This window comes from Nilaparvata lugens, chromosome 6 (genome assembly GCF_014356525.2).
Source record: "Nilaparvata lugens isolate BPH chromosome 6, ASM1435652v1, whole genome shotgun sequence".
Lineage (NCBI taxonomy): Eukaryota > Metazoa > Arthropoda > Insecta > Hemiptera > Delphacidae > Nilaparvata > Nilaparvata lugens.
In genome coordinates, this window is record NC_052509.1 from 43903497 (window position 1) to 43924672 (window position 21176).

The window sequence follows — 21176 nt, forward strand, 5'->3', positions numbered from 1 at the left end:
ACATGAGTGTTTTCTCTCTTTTCCTCCAGTTTCAAACTCTATTTTCCTTCTCAATCACTCTTTTTCTCGAGATGGGATGTATTGTGTTTGTCATACACGGCTACACGCTCCTCTCTCTCCTCCTCCAGTTTACACACATTATGTAAACTCTCTTTTTTACTTGCTCTCATACTAACTCTTGTTTAATAGCACTTTTTCTTTTTCAATCAATTTGCATGATTTTAGGGTCTACCGCAACGTGTTCTGCAGTGTGCTGGCTCTAAGAGTGGTGAGTCACCTGGAAACTCAAGAACAATCCAATCGTTTATTGGATTGGAATCAAATTAGCATTTCGTTTAAATTGAATAGGGCTCTTTCAAGCTTTATTTGTATATAGTTATTAGATTCTTCTAGAATTATCGTGATCAACTAATAACATAAACATTATAAGAGAAAGGAAATTTGGCATTATATTGTAAGATATATTCTTGAAACTCAATTTCGAGTAACATACATGATTTTCTTAAAATCACTTCACTTATATGAGCTACTTTATTCAAATTAATAAAAACAATATAGAAACTTGTAGTACCCTTTATTAAAAACTTTAAAATATTTTAATCGATCATTCTACCATTGATGAAAACTAGTCTTTAAAATATTTTAAAGTTTTTAATAGAGGGTACTACCAGTTTTTATATAGGTTTTATTAATACGATTTTCTTGTTTACAGGATTGTGATGGATTGAAAGATTATCAAGTAATACTAATCAACAATCGTCATAATACCAGGAGGCTATCAATATGGAGAAATCATCTGAAAGTTTTGTATTGAATCTTCATTCGAGTGAATACTGCGGTTATTAGTTATACCAAAGAGGGTCGGAATACATTCTATTCCGATCCTCTCTACTGCCTATCAACTGTTGTATTGAATCAAGATAACATAAATATAATGTATACAATGTTATTGGAAATTTTGCATTTCAAAGATTATATAAAAGGAAAAAGGAGCCTCCTTCATACGCCAATATTACAGTAAAAATCAGACTATATAATTATTCATCATAAATCAGCTGTTTAGTGGACTAAAATACTAACCGTTCAAAAACATCGAACATCTTGAAAATGTATCTTTCCATCAACGTTAGTAGACAGTTGACTATAATACTACACCCGTTCAAAAACATCGAACATCTTGAAAATGTATCTTTCCATCAACGTTGTAGACAGTTGTAGACAGTTGCAGCCAGACCTGATAACAGTGCTCACACTAACATTCCGGGACGACACGTCACGGTACGATAGGACAGAAAGCTTTATGTTTATTTAGGATTTTTTCTAGACATTTTAAATTGATAAATTTATTAATTTTTGAGAAAACATAACAACAATATAACTTACTGAGCGCGAGGTCTACTGATCACAGAACTACTAGTATTTATTGCACTTCCAGGTTTGTGAAATGCAGTTGATGGTTTTATTTATATGTGATTTGATGTTTTATGTCTTATCTCTCTTGATTTAGATTCAGTTCAGGTACCGTACGACATTAAACTGGGTACTGTGCCGTAGTATATAGAGCTCCTGCTTACAGGTGCATAGATTCAACAACAATCTCTTCAGTTATCAATTTTCCTCATCTATTATGTGTATTGGTCAATATGCACATCTTATTTCCACAATCATTTTCATCATCATCATCATCATCATCATCATCATCATCATCATCATCATCATTATCATCTTCACTACAAGATACCCATTCCCAGCCTTCCTACATCTCTTTATTCAGTAGGTCTATAGTTCTGAACTTCAAGTGGCATTCTATTCAAATGACTGCACCAGCTGCGACTATTTTGTAGTTTTTTTCATTCCGAGGAGCGACCGTTAAAACTGTCTTACATATCAGTATTTCTGATTTCTGATTCCATCAATTCAAGTGCAGCCTAACCATTAGAAATATCATTTCTGCTGCTTGAATTCAACTGTCCATTTTCCGTGTGTGAATACAATTTTCACTTCCATATTAAAGAAGAGTCGGAACAGCAATAGTATTTATTTCATTCTCATTTCTTGCCTTTCATTTTTCAGGTTTCTGTGGATAGTGCTACATATTTTCTAGAATTTCGATATTTTAATGTACACATCAATTATCTGTACCGTAATTATGGAATTTCGATATTTCATTGTACACATCAATAATCTGTAACGTATGTTAAGTCATGACCAAGGCCGTAGAAATTTTCAACTTGTTCTATTACCTCATACTGTTCTGATTGGATATTTTCATTTGAATGCCATTGATTTGTTTTTTTTTTATATTCTCAAATTCTAAGTTTTAGCAACTTTGTCCAACATTGAAACTGATTTTTGTAAGGAATCTTCATCTCCAATAAGTAATCTGCATACAAATACCGTAATGTAATTGAATTTGGGACAATATTAATTGAGAGCTGAGTCCACAAAAGTTTTCCATGTGCGTAACATGTCAACATACATAAATATTAAATAAAGTCGGCAACGTCTTACTCCTTTGTTTATGCCAATGGTATCAGTCAAAACGCCCTTAACTTGCAGACGAATTGTCGAATCTGTATAAAAATTCTGTAGATATTGAATGATATGTTTGTTATTCCACATATTTCACTCAATTTATTTTCCTTTCACTGTGTTATGAAATATTAATATGGTGAGGGAAGTTACCATAAAATTCTTATGTGATTTTCATGCTTTTTTCAGATATCTGCAATTCAAATCATATTCCTTCTATATCGTTTCATATGAATGAAGCTCGCATCGATCGATCAATCATGATGTTGCGATCAATAGCATCTTGGCAACGATTCAGAAATCATCGATTCAAATAAAAATGATAAACAGTTTTCGCATCAATTCATTCATTTTGGCAGACAACGTCACTCCGTATCACAATAATATCCATCTCCGCTTGGCTTGGCCAGTTTTCGTGCTGCAAGGACCTTCTCAATTCGAATAGCATCGTGCGTCAGCAAAATTGAATATCGAGCAACGCCCCTTTCTCATCTGTCTGCAGTCTGCACTGCATCATCTTCGCTTGTCTTGACCGAAAATTCAAACTAACACACTCACACATACACATACACGTACACGTACTACACGACACGAAGGAGAGACCCTACCTACATAATATTTGCCTTGCTTCTCACACAAATAGAAAGCTACTTCCTACTACTTGTACTCCAAAAACGATTCCTACATTGCGCTCTTCAAAGTAACACTGACTTGACATTTCTGACACTATCATTACCGAAAACTCAGTAGTATATAAATTATAGGGTACCCAATATTATGAATGAGAACATCAATTTCGCAGAATCCTTAGAAACACTATTGGAAAAATACGCCATTCCAAGTGGAATGATGCATAAATAAGCTGTTGGTGTCTCATTATTTGTCCATCATTGAATTTCGCAGTATTTTGTGGAGGTCAACTGAGCTGCCTACTGCCGAAACATACCGTACTCCCGAAATTTACGAGCGTTTCGACACAGTCAAATGTTTGTACCAAGTGTCTCCTTTTGCCTTTTTATTTCTACAGAATACGCTTGTCAGAGAAAAACGATAAACTATCAATTAATAGATATTAGAACTGTAATAAGTAACGTCTTGTTCTTATTACTATTTTTGATGATACATTCTATGATGATAAATTCGTTTAGCTTTAAACTCCTCTTGCCTTTCAATTTTAACGAACTACGTTTGTCAGAGTAAAAACAAAATACTATTGATCAATAGATACTTGAACTGCAATGCCTCGTTTCTATTGATAATCTCAAAAATTACATTCATAATGTTATTCTCTCATGCTTGAATTTTGGATGTCAGTCTATTAAATAATTATGATGATAAGAACACAAAAATGTAAGGAACGAAATTTTCAGAAAATCCAGTCACCTTTAACATGACCAACAGAAGGTGATATAAACGATACAGAACACAAACAGAATACAAGAATATAAGCGATACATGATAATAACAGAATAATAGGAACAATACTATGAACAATGAGTATAACCTATAGGCCTACTCTATAGTCAGATCTATGGTTTCTCCACTAGTCAAAGAGACTCTGTCTGATGATAATAAATATATAAGTAGTAAACTCTTACAGGTGGCCATCATTAATGATTTATTTACATTAATTTTTAATGAGAGTACTTCACGGCTCATGTCTGGAACTAATTTCTGCGTGAAGTTAAAAAGGACATCAAAAACCAATGCAAAGAGTGGTGCAAAAAACCGAAGACAACAAAACAGCTGTGTGCAAGTAAAAAAAGAGATGGCAAATGAGACGGGCAATCTAATTCTGTCGATTTTGGCGTACGTCCACCAGATCATCGGTAACTTCCTTCCAGAATAAAACAACAGAAAATCCAAAGAAAAACATCTCAATCGAGACGAAGCCATTCCACCATCACTCTAGCACGACCGATAAATTACTCTCGAAAATAGGACGAATCCAACAGTTTCCTTACTGCGATAAAGAGATTTGGATCGTCAGCATTAATTATTACGCAAGAGTTTTTTCCTCTTTAAGTTCAACTATGACGTATATTATTTCTAGCGAGTCTATTTTCGCTTTCCCCAAACACAATCAACTTGTTGCAAGTACGTATCAAACTCTTTGGTGGTTTTGGAGTTGCAGAGGAAGACGGGGATATGCCTGCGACAACATCCCTGCTCCACACGGTTACTTTGTTCTCCAACAGTAAGTTGAAACAAAATTAAAATTTTCCATAAAAGCATCAAGAAGTAAAACATCAACCTATAATGAGAATTCTTTCATCATCAATGCAAGCAAGATTCCTTCTAATTGACGTTAATTCAGTTCAGTTTAGCACCGGAGTTTGAAATTTTATTCAACAATAATGTTTGTTTAGAAGAAGAAGAAGAAGATGAAGAATACAAATTCCAATTATTACTGTAACCTTCTTATGAAGTGCTTTGAAGAATGAGTACCAAGCTTCATCAATAATATGCTATTCAATCTACACTAAGCTCCATCAATCGTAGATCCAGCCACCTTTTGAATTTCATCAAATTAGACTAAAGTGAAGCTTATCATTGCATAAGCTTGAACATTTCATCAACAATCAACTAGATGTATCAACTAAGTATAAAACATTCAACAATAATTGTGAACTGTGAACTAGAGTCATCGATTAATAACTATAAAACACAATATTGTGGGAAGAGGTGAACCGGACCCTTGAATGGGTGGGTGATTGCGGAATGGAAGAAATGACAGCACAACTGCCAGTCTTCAAACACTTGATTCGCGTGCTCACAGAATATTGGCCTCAACTTTCTTTATTTGACGCTAACTAGCTCAAAACAAATAGCAACTTAAGAAACAATGTGCCATCTTCAAAACGCGAAACTTCCAAATCACAATTGCACCCTTACTGGTATCATCATTATCAAGGGCTTTTGATCAAGGTAATGAGATTGTAATGAATCGCCTTTGAAAATAGGAGAATAGAACAACCATTGAAAAGCCCATCAATGATGGTATAATTTGTGGAACTATTTTTTAAGTGATGATGAGCAAATGGAGGCTCTAGATAAAATATTTGAGGTCTAAATGAGAGCAAAACAAAACATGCAGCTTCAATTCTCAGAATGATTTGAGAACAAAATTGGCCTATTCCCAGATTTGAAGGTAAGATCTTCAAGCCTATTAGAGATAGCTAGAAGCGAAATTATTGGATTATCCACTTCACTTATTATCTAAACATTTCATTTCCATTCTTCAGTTTATTAGATAAGTGAAGACTAACTTGCAACAATTTTTAATCGATAAATTTCAATGAAAGATAAAGCTCAAGAAAATACCTTCGAGTGAAATGAATTCAGTTAAATTAGCACGATCAGTTCAGGGAATAATAAGATTGCCAGTCATTTTTCTATCTTTCCGCGGTGGTGAACGATTCTGATAATACCGTAGGCCTACAAGCGTGAGAAAAATTACTGAAAATATCTAACTTGAAAAATGTAATAGATCTACTATGGAAAATGCATGGTGGAATTTCAATAAACAATGAGAATGCACATTTTCATAGACTTTGTATGGAAAGTGCTCTTGTGATGCTTTGTATCAATCATCACACTAAAGATCTATTGCACTGTGCTCCTCAAATATTCTTGTTCTGTTTCCGTCTCTTGCTACTATTCTTAGGTTGAAGAGTGGATAAGATTGTTTGGCATGCTATGCAGTAATAATTTAGCCGCAGAAAAATCTAAAGGTAAAAGTCTGCAAGTGAATAAAAAGTGAATGCTTCCACTTTCTACCACTGCACGTGGGTCTATTCTTGTTCACATCAACCTCAGGTCATACCTAAAATTTCTCATGCAAATTTGCATATAGGGTTTAGAATTTTTCACAGCGACTGTGAGAAAAAGAGCCGAGGAAAATGAAAAATATAAATGAAGAAAATAGAAATAAAACGCGGACCATAAAAGGAACAAAGAGTAACATAAAGAAAAAGCAGAAAAAGTACCGTACCGGTAGGTTACAACAACATCAAAAACCAAAAAGAGTATTTCCTATATTGTATAATTATTTTCATTTTTAAAGATAAAGTTATAAGCTTGAAGTGAAAAGCTCAGGAAGCAGCATGATATTTTGTGTTGTGCATCATTCGCTACTGTAGCATTATTAGGTGACTAAATCGAGAGAAGCTAGAAAATGTGACGTGTAACTACAAAAATGCAGTTAATATTTGGTTAAATCAATCAATAATAATTGTTAATGGTTAGCTGATGCCTAATCAATCATTTTACTCACATCTTTGATAATTGAAATGGGAACATCTTTTTTGGGGACGACACTATGTCTGCTTCTTCCAGTCCTTCCACCTGTATAATAAAGAAGTTGAATTATAAATTATCGAAAATATTAGCAATAAAATATATGTAAATTGAATACTATCATAGTCACCTCTAATAATAAACAAGATATGAGGTGTAGGAGAGGTGACAGTGAAATTTATTATACTATATTCTAGTCTCTAGTGCTTCAAAATCTAATTTTGTTTTGAACGCAAACTGAAAATTCAACAAAAAGTGTACTGGGAACAAGTTATTCTAGTATTTTTTCAAAATCAATGGTTTATGATTATTCAAAAAATAAAGTGATAAACGGCCGCCATTTAGTTTTATAATTTTGAAAAACTGTCACAATTTTTTGTAGCTCTGTCCAGTTGTGATGAATGTTTGTGCAAAGTAGCATGAAGGAAGTGGGAAAGTTGAAAAACTAGAATGATAAGTATCCAACAGATACAACTTGGAGCTGCTTTTCTTCCACGGAACTCGAAGTAGTGAAGGAAACTTGATAGGATTGCTTGCAGCTCTTAATTGTCATTTGATCTATCACGAAATTCTCATGATATTCCTTCACATTGCTGTAGTGTTCTATTGTAGACAAGGAAGAAACAACAGAATCATGCAATATTTTGTTAATGTTGCGAATTAAATATTTCAAAATACATTTAATTCAAAAGAAGAGAATATATTTATCAATGAAAGACTATAATAGGTAATTAGCTGATTAATAATTTGGAATTGAATGTGGGCTGAATCTCAATGTTCGAAATGGGAGAAACCATCGTTAATTAACTTATTGGTCTTGGTTTCAAGTATTCTGCTTCTTCCACTTTTCCGCTATATTAAATGATTGGTCTTCCGCTTATCACTCCCTAACAACATCGTTCCATCCCATCGGATGTGTCAATCGTAATTTCACTAATATGCCACAACTATGACGTTGCTGCATACGTTTTATCGACTTGGAGTATCACGCTACTCAATACAATAAAAGTTATGAGTGTTTGAAGATCTTTGAGGTATCCTTATAAGCTCCTCCTGCTCCCCACTGGGAAATCCTGAAATTCAGGTGCATCTAAAGGGTGATTCTCAATAATAGAAACAGATGTTCCTTTTTTAATTTCGACCATATGATTTGGTGTTTTTTTATGAAATCGTATGTACCATTAATGAAATTTGAACCTTAATTCTGAATAATCTAGAAGGTAAATTGAAATTTGGGCTTCCAGGTGCACGAGAATGATATTTTTAGAATTCATGTGCAAAATTTGGAGATCTAAATCATTCCCGTTTTTCCGGTATGTAATCCACAAGTTGACATGTTTTGATGCGAACAAACGAACACACGAACATACGAACAAACACAACCCTACTCTCTCTTATTATATAGATTATAATTCAATAAGATTTATTATTATAATATATAATAATGATATTATTATAATATATTATATTATGGAATGAGGAGGAGTAGGAGATAAAGAAATAAATTCCCAGGAGTATGAAATGTGAATAGGGTAAACAAGAATGAAGGGACGAAATATGGTGAGGGGGAGTAGTAGTGGGAGGTGGAAGAAAAGAAGAGGAGGAGGAAGAGGATGGTGAATGTAACAGAACAAGAGTAAGAGAGATGAGTAAGAGTGAGGGAGATGCCATACAATGGCATCATACTCGTGAATCACAAATCATGATTTGGGTGTTATTCACGAGGTTCACTTGAATAGTTGCTGATGACATTGACGAGAGGGTGAAGTGAGACACAATCGATGCGAGTTGCCAGGCATTTGGCCCGCGAATTCATCCATCAATCCACCAGTGATGTTTGAATTGTCACCTTGATTATTCTTCTACTTTCAGGATTGGAGTTCCATCGGATTGGAGTATGAAAATAATTGTGATGTTCAAGATTTATTCCCATCGGTTGATTACCACAGTATAATCTCATATGACTCATTATAGAAGTATAAGTAGCTAACTGGACTCTTTCAAAACGTGTAATTAGATGAAGCGTGCTCCACTACATAAAATGTGTAACGTTATAAAACTCGAGTTATGAAGTGGTGTACCAATTTATAAAGTTGAATTTCTCATTCTTTCAAATTAGACAAATTAAACGAGTCCATGAGTAGTGATTTCGCATCATGGAATTATCATCATATAAACATGAAAGGAAAAGTGTAAGTGAAAAGTGTAGGGAAAGTTGACCACTAAAAGCTACCATCTGTCATAAAAGTATCGAAAAGACCTTATTATGTGGTAAGTAAATTCATATATGGAATGAGTAGAGAGGAGGATTCAGGAGATGCTATGAAATAAGTACTGTAGAAGGACTGTAATTACAACAAATTTAGGAGCTATATTAGACAAAGAAAAGAAGTATAGTAGAGATGAGAGAGAACACATGAAGATTATTATAAGGAGCGAGAAAAGAAATGAAGGAGCCATATAACACAAATAAAATAAGTAAAGAGAGAGAGAGATAGTGAGGAATAAGAACAGATGAAGATAATTATGAGGAGCGGGAAGAAGAGAAAAAGTAGCAGAATTGGAAGGAAGAGAGGAAATAGCAAGAAGAGTAGTGGACAGTAGAAAGAGAGAATTATTAGAAAGAGGATAAGAGGAGAAGACAAACTAGCAGAAAGATGAGAAGTAGAAAGAAGTAGTGGAGCAGAATCCAGAATCAGACTAGGCGAGAGGACAAGAAAAGCTGTTAGTTGTTTAATAATGCGCATAATTGTGTGTGTGATCCTCAACTATCCACCAGCCGTGATGACATCACCAATCATCAGTATCAACACCAGCATCGACATTAACTTCATCAGCAGCTTCAGCAGCATCATAGGCGATCGGATGCGTTCAACATGAATATTCGTCGCTCATCTAAACCCCCCCCCTTCCAATCCCACCACTACACCCCAACATGCGCCTCCACAATCTATTAAACCTGGATCATGAAGTATGTGTTATTATAAATTATTTCAAGTGGAGATAAAGATTTATCAATTTAAAACTATTAAACATAAAACTATTCGATGGGAGGTGATTCGATTCAGTTGTGAGATAGAAATCTAATAATGATAGAACAAATTTGTGAAAATAGTAATGAAAGTTCTCATCAACTTTTTAGAGTTCGGTTTTGAAGTCATAGACTACTTCTTATCTTAGACAGGTTTATCGATGAGGGTGATGCCTATATAAGATTGAATGAAAAAGACTAAGAAATTGTCAAAAACCACAGATCTCTGTGGTTCCACAATAATTACCACAATATCAACTTCTCAACTACACAAAGAGCCTAAATGAGATCCAGGCTTGTGCTTGTGTGATAGGAAGAATGATGATGAGTAGACTTGCAGATATGTTCCGAACCACCGGGAAGATAATTTTATATTCAGAAAAAATATTTAAAAATTAGCTTATCAACGAGAGTTGAGAAATATGTTAAGAGACAACATGTGCATGCTGATTCCCAACCTATCTAAGTGGAGAGATAGCAGCACGACCACTTAACGAACCGTCTTGTGTAGTCTACAAAATTAAATCTCTACCTTCAGATACCGTGCACGACCTGAGGTCTGATATTATTGTATTTTTTATTCATCTGAGAGCTGCAGGGTTTGTTTCTAGTGGAAGAGGTACTTCATGGTTGATGTGCCTTGAATCGATCTCGAATATAGTTTTATCTCTTCTTTTACTGTCTGTTATGGTTCTAGTGTAAATTACCTGTGCGAATCATCGGTGGTGCGCCTCTATACATCCCAGATATTTATTCCATCACAAGCTTGCCAATTACCCTATACTATTAAACGAGCAATTTCTGTTTATATAAATGTTTATGTGTTTTTATGTCACCGAATCTCGAGAACGGTTCTAACGATTCTCGCAAATTTTGGAGAAAAGAAGGTTTATGATATAAAAATTTGATTGCACTAGGTCTCATCCCTGTGAAAACTTGATGAAGGATATTGAAAGGATAATTCATCCTTGGAAAAGAAGCTTGAAATTCCGTCGTCTGTCGATAAATGAAAGTGAGTGATGGAGTGAGACAGAATTATGTTGAACTATTGCATTCAATTTGCTGATCTCACGAGAAATATTAGGTATAAGGCTAGAAATTAATCGACACGATCATCTTGTAAACTAATGTATTACAATTTCCTCTTTCGTAATAAAATTTCTATGCTTTTGTACTCCAGAGCGAAGCTCGGTCCCCCCGATATTTGTTATATAATATACCAAATAGGAAGGATTTGAATAATTCCAAGTCATTTTTCATCTACATGATGACACCTCAAATTATATTGAAATCCATCTCTGTTTCTAATAAAAAGGTGGGTTTAAGAATAAATTGAGAATGAACAAGTTGTGTCAATAAACAACAAATTAATTGACAGATATATTGTCAATAAATAAGGAGAGAGACTTGATACACATGTCGAGAATAATTTTCTTTTTTTCATGATATTTCAAATAGGTACTTCGCTGATACAATAATTATAGAATGATAACTGTGCACTCACGTTGAATTCGAATTACAGTTTCATCCGTTAAATTCACTCGAAGGGTGGCTTTCAAGGTCGAGTAATGTTAGTACATGCAATCCCATAGATAAAGATCTAGGGGCGCTGAAGAATATATTAATAGTGTAAACTCTATACACGTGATGTTTTTTTATAAACCAGCAGAATCTATTTTTAGCACGATTATCATCGATGAGTCCATGTTTTACATCAACTTGGGGTTTACGTGTCATATTTGAAACTGAAAATAGCCTCTTTTTGGTTTGATGTGAACATTAAATTTACTGTCATTAATTCAGAAACCCGGAATCATTCTAGTTGATAATAATCCACCTGTTGATAAAAGTACTTGACGTTACATTAATAAATGCGTGATGTTATTGAAGCAATGACGTAAGCAACGAAATTAAGGATTAAATTCGGTTTTTATTATTCACAAAATAAGACAGTTATTTTTGTAAGCATGTGTCATTCGTTATTCGTTACCTCATAATATATATCACTAATAACCAGACTGAACTTGAGAAAAGACACAATTAAATCACATGATTAACTGCATAAGAAATTTCAATAGTAGTTAATAATATTATGGGCTTTATTAGTATTAACCAAAAAATAGAGTTCTCCTTTCAACTGTCATGATTATCACTTTCAAGTTACAGAGAAGATTCATTTAGCGTCTTATTACTCACAACGGAAAATATTCAAATATTCAATTATTAGGATTGTATAAGCTGGTCAGTACAAAATTGGTTCCATCACAATGACAATTAATATTATTGGTTCAATCATGAAAGCAGGCGTATCTGAGTTTTAAAAAAGTTCAGTACAGCTTATTGATTATAAATGGAATTGATTTTCATGAATTAATAAGTATGAGCTCCAACACTTTTCTCTTGAAGTTACGAACTGGAGTCTGATTATTGAGTTTGAACTTGTAATGCTCATTTATTCAGCAAGACAGTTTCTATCATAGGTCTACTGAAACGTCTGATTTATTGATAGGAAAATTAATAAAGCATTGAATTTTGATCAGCGAGGAAGAAATAAAAATGACTGCCACCTCAAGGATGTTCTTTATCAGAATGTGTGTCAAATTTTGAGGATATATTCGTTCCACGTACGGTGTTAATAATTTGAGTTCATATCTGACCGTTTGTCTCCATTGTTTGCTATCGATATTTTATCGCACCTTGATTCCTAAAATAACAGTTCAGCCTCGTCGAATAATATCGGGCATCAGTTCAATGTTTCAAGTCTCGTCACGTTATCATTTAGCGATGTACTAAAAAGCACACAATACGTGATGGAACTATTAGCCTAGTGATGATGCTTCCAGCTCTGAGCCTCCTGGAGGTGATCAATCAATTTGTGGACAAATAATAGAGGTAGGTAGTCAGGCTTCAATTTTAATTATTACTAAGCGCTGTGTGTGTCTGGAAACTCCAGCTGAATCAACATTAGCTGGGTGGGTATGGTATGTGTGGGTGGGTATACGTGTGAAAGTAATTATGCATTGTTGGGCAGATTGATTCGATCCTTTGTTTTGCTGACATTCATTGAACGATTGACCCATTTATCGAGTGGGTCTTCCTCACCACGTCACACTGGAACTTCCAGTGCTAAGCCATGGCTTAGATATCATGTGGGTTGGCATTTGTAGCCTTGTTTTACTTTTCGGTAGTGAGAGAAATTAATGCTCAACCAGGAAAGTAGTGTGACAAATAATAATAGTATGGAAATATAAAATACTTTCGCTGCAGCAGGCCCCAGGAAAAAGATTCGTGGTATTGAGACCAGCAGTTTTTATAGTGGATTCGCCTCTAGAAAACGCTTGTAACAACGAGGATAAAATGCATTTCCTCCTCTCAAAGAATAGAAAAGTATCTTTGATGAACTATGAAGATCATAAAAGCATTGTAGATCAATATAAAATAAAAATGCTTCGAAACAATGTTACACTCAGTATCTATCATCAATTTCACGGATTTAAAATGAAAATTTATTGGAGAACTGTAGATCCTCAATGAAAGTCAGGACTATTCAACAAACAGGACTATTCATACAAATACAATTGCCTGGCAGTCGAACACTCCATCAACATGTAACATCAACATGTAACACGTCATACAAAGTCGACAATTATTCCAAAATCTCAAGATAGAATCTATCAAGCTGAGAAAATAGTTGGGAAATGGTGGAATCAGCGAGTGAAAACGGCTGACCATAAAGTTAACAGCTCAAATTGCTGTTGGGATTGGATTTGATGCTTCGTTTCTATTCTAACATCAGTGTTGTACTTCGCACAGAGCGGAGTCGCACATTAACTGATTTAGGGCGTGTGAATCCGTACTTTGCGCGAGCACCTTTCCTCATCCGAATGTTTGAGAGTATTGCCTGGCGGTGGTGGGAGGCGGGAAACGGTGTGCTAAACGAAGTGCCTGCGCAAAGGGTTCTATAAACTAGGCATCGTTTGGAGTCACAGAGTGGCCTAACCGGCTAAAAGGGCTGATAATTTGTGCAGTCTCGTGTTGGTCCCTATCACCATTTCGTGACGATCCACTATAAAACGGCTGGAATAGAAAGAGATACGTACCGATGGCATGACAGACTGCACCCAGATGCAAAGCAAAGTGTTTCGTGAAAGACTGAAACAGCTTCAACACGTCTCGCACTGTCCTTGTTCAGTGGATGCACATATATGACTCCTGTCTGCCTCAGCCAAGGAGTTCACGTATTCAAAGTAACCCACATATATCACATCACTTCATTCCCAATGGAGTTCCATTGAAGGAATCGATTGGAACCTATTATATTTTTGATGGAACTGATCAAGCTCTCCTTCTTTTCAAAAACTTTGAGGGTGATAACGGTGCCAACTTCTGCTACGAGCTCGTAAAGTTTTCCCAGTCTCCAGTAGTGGATTGAATTTTCACTAGCTTTACAATCAATGTGGTTTGAAACTCACAATCTTCACTCTACTTGGTAAACGATCCATGTTTAGTTGAACAGATCCTATTCTGTTGCCGCTTTTCTAAAATTCTCACGACATTTTTCCCAATATAATGGTATCAAACCATTTTTAGTTCAGGGAATTTTACCATAAACTGATCTATACATTTGAGTCACTTCATACACAATCCATTTGCTCGCATTAGAAAAAGATGACATTGGACAACATGATATGTGTCGAATAAATAAAGTGTAAGCAATTAATTCATGTTTTTTTTTGGCGGAGTTGAGACTTTTAAATTATGGAAATAACCTATTAATGAACGTGCAATTATTGATGACCCAATAGTGAGTCGTGAGTCTTTAGCTACTACTTAACAGCTATTATTATGCTATTCTCTTGTTTGTTACAATTTACAACTAATTTGAAGCACCATGCATTCAAATCAGCGTTAACATTCTTCAATTACTTGGGAGCGACTTCAAGAATTCGGGTGGATCTGAATGTGCATTTCTTGTGGATTTAGGAAAATATGAGTTACATTGGAAAAGGAGCTATGAGTTTCATATTGACATCACCTTCAACCCAAGCAAGAATTCACCTTGTTTAATGAATAAGTGTTCTTCTCAGATTGGATTGAAATGCTGCAACAAAAAAACTAGGAGACATTAGAAACTATATTGTATTTCATCCATCTATTTCATTCAGCTTTTGTTGAACCCACACATTGAAGCCCATTTCCTTCATCCATCCGTTTTTCTATAGAATTGATGTATCGTGACGGTCGGACGGAAGCAGTTGGGAGAGAAAACACTTGTTTGATCATATCTTTGAACAAAGCTCTTGCTAGTTGGTTCAAGTTGGGAGAAAAACCCCGCTGTTTGGTGATATCTGTCTCGGCAGTCGGTCGGATGCGGACGGACGTGGTCGGCTCCAAAGTAGGATTAGCCAATTGAATTAGCTTTGTACTTTCCAGCGAAGCTCAGTGATTCTCTCGACTTTTCATAAGGTACAGCAAATAGAATTCAAATCATGCATGTTACAAGTAATAGTGGTACTGAGAGAGAATCATGGCCTTTTAGAATCCAAGATTACATACTTTACGAAAAACCAAAGTCCGTTTCTGAAGTTTGTTGCTCGTTATCTCTCAATAAATTAATAATATTTCATCTTTTAATTCAAGTAGTGAAGCATGGGGACTGTACTGATAAAATATAAAACTGTTGCGAATCTTAACAATTTTTCGGTACAGCAAGCAGTTTTGAAGTCAGTTTCAGTTTTTCGGTTGTATATTCATGACGAAAACGTCGTACGTTATAGCTATACGTTATGCCATGTGCATGCTACGGTCTTTTGACTGACTTATTGCAAAAATAGTCTGCCGATACTTATTATGAATTATGATTATGTGCTTTCTTTTGTTCTTTGTGGGTGTGTCATTGGGTGCATGTGCCAAAAGAGCTGCATGAATAAAAATACCAACAGTGGTCCTAAATTTATGTTGCAGTTCGATCGGTTCAATCGATTGTTTGCCTGTGGATACTTCTTTCAGACAATGTCATATTGTCCTTTAAAAATAGCTACTTCTTTACATGTTCTATTGTGAATCTTCTGGATATGATACGATAAATAGTAGCCAGGGGAACTTTAATATTCATACACAGTATTGAATTAGTTGGGAGTTACTTCAAGAATCTGAATTCTCATTTATTGTGGCATTGAGGATTTGAAATGGTAAATGACGTTTAAGATGTGTATGCATTCAATATAAAAAAGGAGCTATGGATAATTTTGAGAGAAATTAAATGCATGGAGAAAGAGTGGATCAAGAATATATCCCTCGTCTCATGAAGTTTTAAACAAATATTGGTCTATTTTAGGACCATTGATAAATTCCCTTTCCAAACGAAAATACACGTATAATAATAATTTTATTGAAGTTGCTTTCCTTGACGAAACACTATAAAATAACTTTGTTGTAGTTCAGACACTGTGTTACTTGTAAATATTTGAAAAAAACACTTACTTTTCTTGGAGTATTGAGGAATGCATTTCACTCCTGAAGAGGAGCTTCATCAGCCTGACGCCCCTGGTGTGGGAATGATCAAATCAACTTCAAATCAAATGTAATATTTTCCCACATTTTGACCACACAATCCAACCCATAAGAGCAAGCGCCCCTGGTGTCAGGCTGATGAAGCTCCTCTTCAGGAGTGAAATGCATTCCTCAATACTCCAACAAAAGTAAGTGTTTTTTTTCAAATATTTACAAGTTACACAGTGTCTGAACTACAACAAAGTTAATAATTATATGAATAGGCCCACTGAATACTAACTGGCATTCAAGCTAATCTTTTCCTCGTAATCCCGAATCACAAACTCTCTGCTGCAAAATAATTGACCGAACGTAGTGAGGTCTATGTTTTAACTCGTATTTTCTTTTGTCTGTCTGTGTGTAACGCGATTACGGCCAAACGCGTTGATAGAATTCGATGAAATTTGACAGGAATATTCCTTTTTCAACTGCAAGGTTTTTGAAATTTTGCATTTTAAGGATAATATGGAAAGAATAGGATTTCTCCATACTCTGATATCACTATATATATATATATATATATATATATATATATATATATATATATATATATATAATCTACTTTGGAGATAGGATCAATCAGACTATAGAATTATTCATAATTAATCAGCTGACAAGTGGATTATCCATTGAATGCATTACACAGATGTCTGGCCGTGTCTATTTCTATAAGGTAGGGTTTCAATATTTTTTATGATGCGTGCCCATCAGTATCAATATTATCACATTTAAAAAACAAATTTAATAGATGATTGAAAATAAAAAAAAATAAATGAACTAAGAAATGAACTGAAAAAATTATAATATTCTTGATTGAAAAAAATTAATTTTAAAATAGTTGCGAAATATTTTTATCAGATGGAAAGATTATCACGGAATTGTATAAATTTTCATTTGGGATACAAATTCAAACGTGAACTGAGTTAATTAACATAAGTGAGTTTTTACTTTCCTTGCCCTATTACCATAGGTAAGGAAAGTATTGCTTTCCGAAAAAAATTGAAGTACCCCAATTTCCAAATTTCTATACGTTTCAAGGTCCCCTGAGTCCAAAAAAGTGGTTTTTGGGTATTGGTCTGTATGTGTGTGTGTGTGTGTGTGTGGTGTGTGTGTGTGTGTGTGTGTGGTGTGTTGTGTGTGTGTGTGTGTGTGTGTGTTGTGTGTGTGTGTGTGGTGTGTGTGGTGTGTGTGTGTGTGTGGTGTGTGGTGTGTGTGTGTGTGTGTGTGTGTGTGTGTGTGTGTGTGTGTGTGTGTGGTGTGGTGTGTGTGTGGTGTGTGGTGTGTTGTGTGTGTGTGTGTGGCTTCAACGATTTTGATCAAATTCACACCTAAAATAGTAGTTGGAATGCTCTATCAACTGCCACAAGTCCCATAACTGTAAAAATTATCCATCTCTGCATGATGCCCCATCTATGCAAAGTTTGATTTTAGATTTCCAATTATCAGGTCTCAGATATAATTTAAACGAAAAATTTCGAGTGGAAAAGATTGAGCATGAAAATCTCTTCAGTTAATGTCCAGTAACATTTTCACCTAAAATTGAAAATAAGCTTGAAATTTGAGAAAATGTGATTATTCAATTGCAAACTGTTGGCAACTGTTAATTCTATTAAATCATTCATTATGAAGAGATAGCAGATCTCGTGTGTATCCAGCTTTATTGTCCTGTCACCAGCTGGCTCAGATCTTCGAATAGTAGACTTGAGATGCGCGGGAACACTAGCGTCAGGTGATCAATTTTCATAACGGCAAGGAAAGTTGTGTGAGTGCGCCACACCAGATTTTTGTATCTTTGAACAAAGCTCTTGCTAGTTGGTTCAAGTTGGGAGAAAAACCCCCGCTGTTTGGTGATATCTGTCTCGGCAGTCGGTCGGATGCGGACGGACGTGGTCGGCTCCAAAGTAGGATTAGCCAATTGAATTAGCTTTGTACTTTCCAGCGAAGCTCAGTGATTCTCTCGTCTTTTCATAAGGTACAGCAAATAGAATTCAAATCATGCATGTTACAAGTAATAGTGGTACTGAGAGAGAATCATGGCCTTTTAGAATCCAAGATTACATACTTTACGAAAAACCAAAGTCCGTTTCTGAAGTTTGTTGCTCGTTATCTCTCAATAAATTAATAATATTTCATCTTTTAATTCAAGTAGTGAAGCATGGGGACTGTACTGATAAAATATAAAACTGTTGCGAATCTTAACAATTTTTCGGTACAGCAAGCAGTTTTGAAGTCAGTTTCAGTTTTTCGGTGTATATTCATGACGAAAACGTCGTACGTTATAGCTATACGTTATGCCATGTGCATGCTACGGTCTTTTGACTGACTTATTGCAAAAATAGTCTGCCGATACTTATTATGAATTATGTGCTTTCTTTTGTTCTTTGTAGGTGTGTCATTGGGTGCATGTGCCAAAAGAGCTGCATGAATAAAAATACCAACAGTGGTCCTAAATTTATGTTGCAGTTCGATCGGTTCAATCGATTGTTTGCCTGTGGATACTTCTTTCAGACAATGTCATATTGTCCTTTAAAAATAGCTACTTCTTTACATGTTCTATTGTGAATCTTCTGGATATGATACGATAAATAGTAGCCAGGGGAACTTTAATATTCATACACAGTATTGAATTAGTTGGGAGTTACTTCAAGAATCTGAATTCTCATTTATTGTGGCATTGAGGATTTGAAATGGTAATTGACGTTTAAGATGTGTATGCATTCAATATAAAAAAGGAGCTATGGATAATTTTGAGAGAAATTAAATGCATGGAGAAAGAGTGGATCAAGAATATATCCCTCGTCTCATGAAGTTTTAAACAAATATTGGTCTATTTTAGGACCATTGATAAATTCCCTTTCCAAACGAAAATACACGTATGATAATAATTTTATTGAAATTGCTTTCCTTGACGAAACTCTATAAAATAACTTTGTTGTAGTTCAGACACTGTGTTACTTGTAAATATTTGAAAAAAACACTTACTTTTCTTGGAGTATTGAGGAATGCATTTCACTCCTGAAGAGGAGCTTCATCAGCCTGACGCCCCTGGTGTGGGAATGATCAAATCAACTTCAAATCAAATGTAATATTTTCCCACATTTTGACCACACAGTCCAACCCATAAGAGCAATCGCCCCTGGTGTCAGGCTGATGAAGCTCCTCTTCAGGAGTGAAATGCATTCCTCAATACTCCAACAAAAGTAAGTGTTTTTTTCAAATATTTACAAGTTACACAGTGTCTGAACTACAACAAAGTTAATAATTATATGAATAGGCCCACTGAATACTAACTGGCATTCAAGCTAATCTTTTCCTCGTAATCCCGAATCACAAACTCTCTGCTGCAAAATAATTGACCGAACGTAGTGAGGTCTATGTTTTAACTCGTATTTTCTTTTGTCTGTCTGTGTGTAACGCGATTACGGCCAAACGCGTTGATAGAATTCGATGAGATTTGACAGGAATATTCCTTTTTCAACTGCAAGGTTTTTTGAAATTTTGCATTTTAAGGATAATATGGAAAGAATAGGAATTTCTCCATACTCTGATATCACTATATATATATATATATATACTTTGGAGATAGGATCAATCAGACTATAGAATTATTCATAATTAATCCGCTGCCCCATCAAGCAATCCATATCATGATACCTGAGCGGGGTAGGGAGGTCAACCGAGGTAGACAAGGAAAAGCACATATACTTAGTTTTGTTCGAATTCAGAGCCAACCTGTTCATTCCAAACCACAAGCTAAGATCATTTAGATCTCTCTGCATCATATTGCACAAAATATGAGAATCCTTAGCAACATAAACCAGGGCTGTGTCATCAGCAAATGATGTAACACATCCTTGAATTTATGGTTGAACAAGTCATTAATATAAACCAGAAATAGAACCGGGCCCAGTACAGATCCTTGGGGAACACCACAATTCAACAAAGTCAAAGTATTACTTTTTACTCCTTGCACTGTAACACATTGCTTTCTTCCACTCAGGTAAGAATGGAACCACTGGAGAATGTTTCCTCTAATTCCAGCCCTACGCAGTTTCTCCAGCATATAGAGTGACAGACTGTGTCAAAGGCTTTTCTAATATCCAAGAAAAGGCCTGAGACCCTGCAGCCTTCTGGACTATTCAAACCTGTATAAATACCCTTCAAAAAGCAGTTCAATGCCATTTCGGTGCTTAAACCTTCCTGAAATCCAAACTGACATTCATGAATAAGTTTTGTCTTATCGAAAAATCTAATAAGGCGTTTCTTTACCAGTTTTTCAAAAATCTTTGAAAAAACTGAGAGAAGAGAGACTGGTCTAAAGTTACCTACATCATATTCATCACCACTTTTGTATATAGGTACAACCTTTGCAAATTTCAAATCAGAGGGAAACCTACCATTCATGATGCTACAATTAAATATATCGACTAGAACTGGAATAATAGGCACACATATTTCCTTGATGAGACATGTCGAAAATTCATCTATTCCAGGGGACTTATGATCAGCTAAGGAATTGATCAAAGAACAGACTTCATAGTAGTGAATGGCCTCAAAGAAGAAGGATTTACTAGGTGTGTTATTTTTGAAAATATCATAATATAAAGCTGTAGCATCTTCACTGGGATTACAGATAGCATCAATTACATCTTTAGGTACATTTACAAAATATTCATTGAAAATATTAGCAATGGAGGGCAAGTCCCTAAACTCAATGCCATCCCTTTTAATAAAAGTTATGGATTTTTTCCTCGCTGAGGAC

General features: G+C 35.1%; 1 protein-coding gene across 1 annotated transcript in view; it reads right to left on the reverse strand.

The window, feature by feature from the left end:
- LOC111054716 (photoreceptor ankyrin repeat protein) overlaps positions 1–21176 on the reverse strand; it is a 61847-nt gene that overhangs the window by 26989 nt on the left and 13682 nt on the right. The window contains exon 3 of the mRNA XM_039430870.1: positions 6809–6879. Within this exon, the coding sequence (XP_039286804.1) occupies positions 6809–6879 (71 nt within the window). The remainder of the gene's footprint in view (positions 1–6808; positions 6880–21176) is intronic.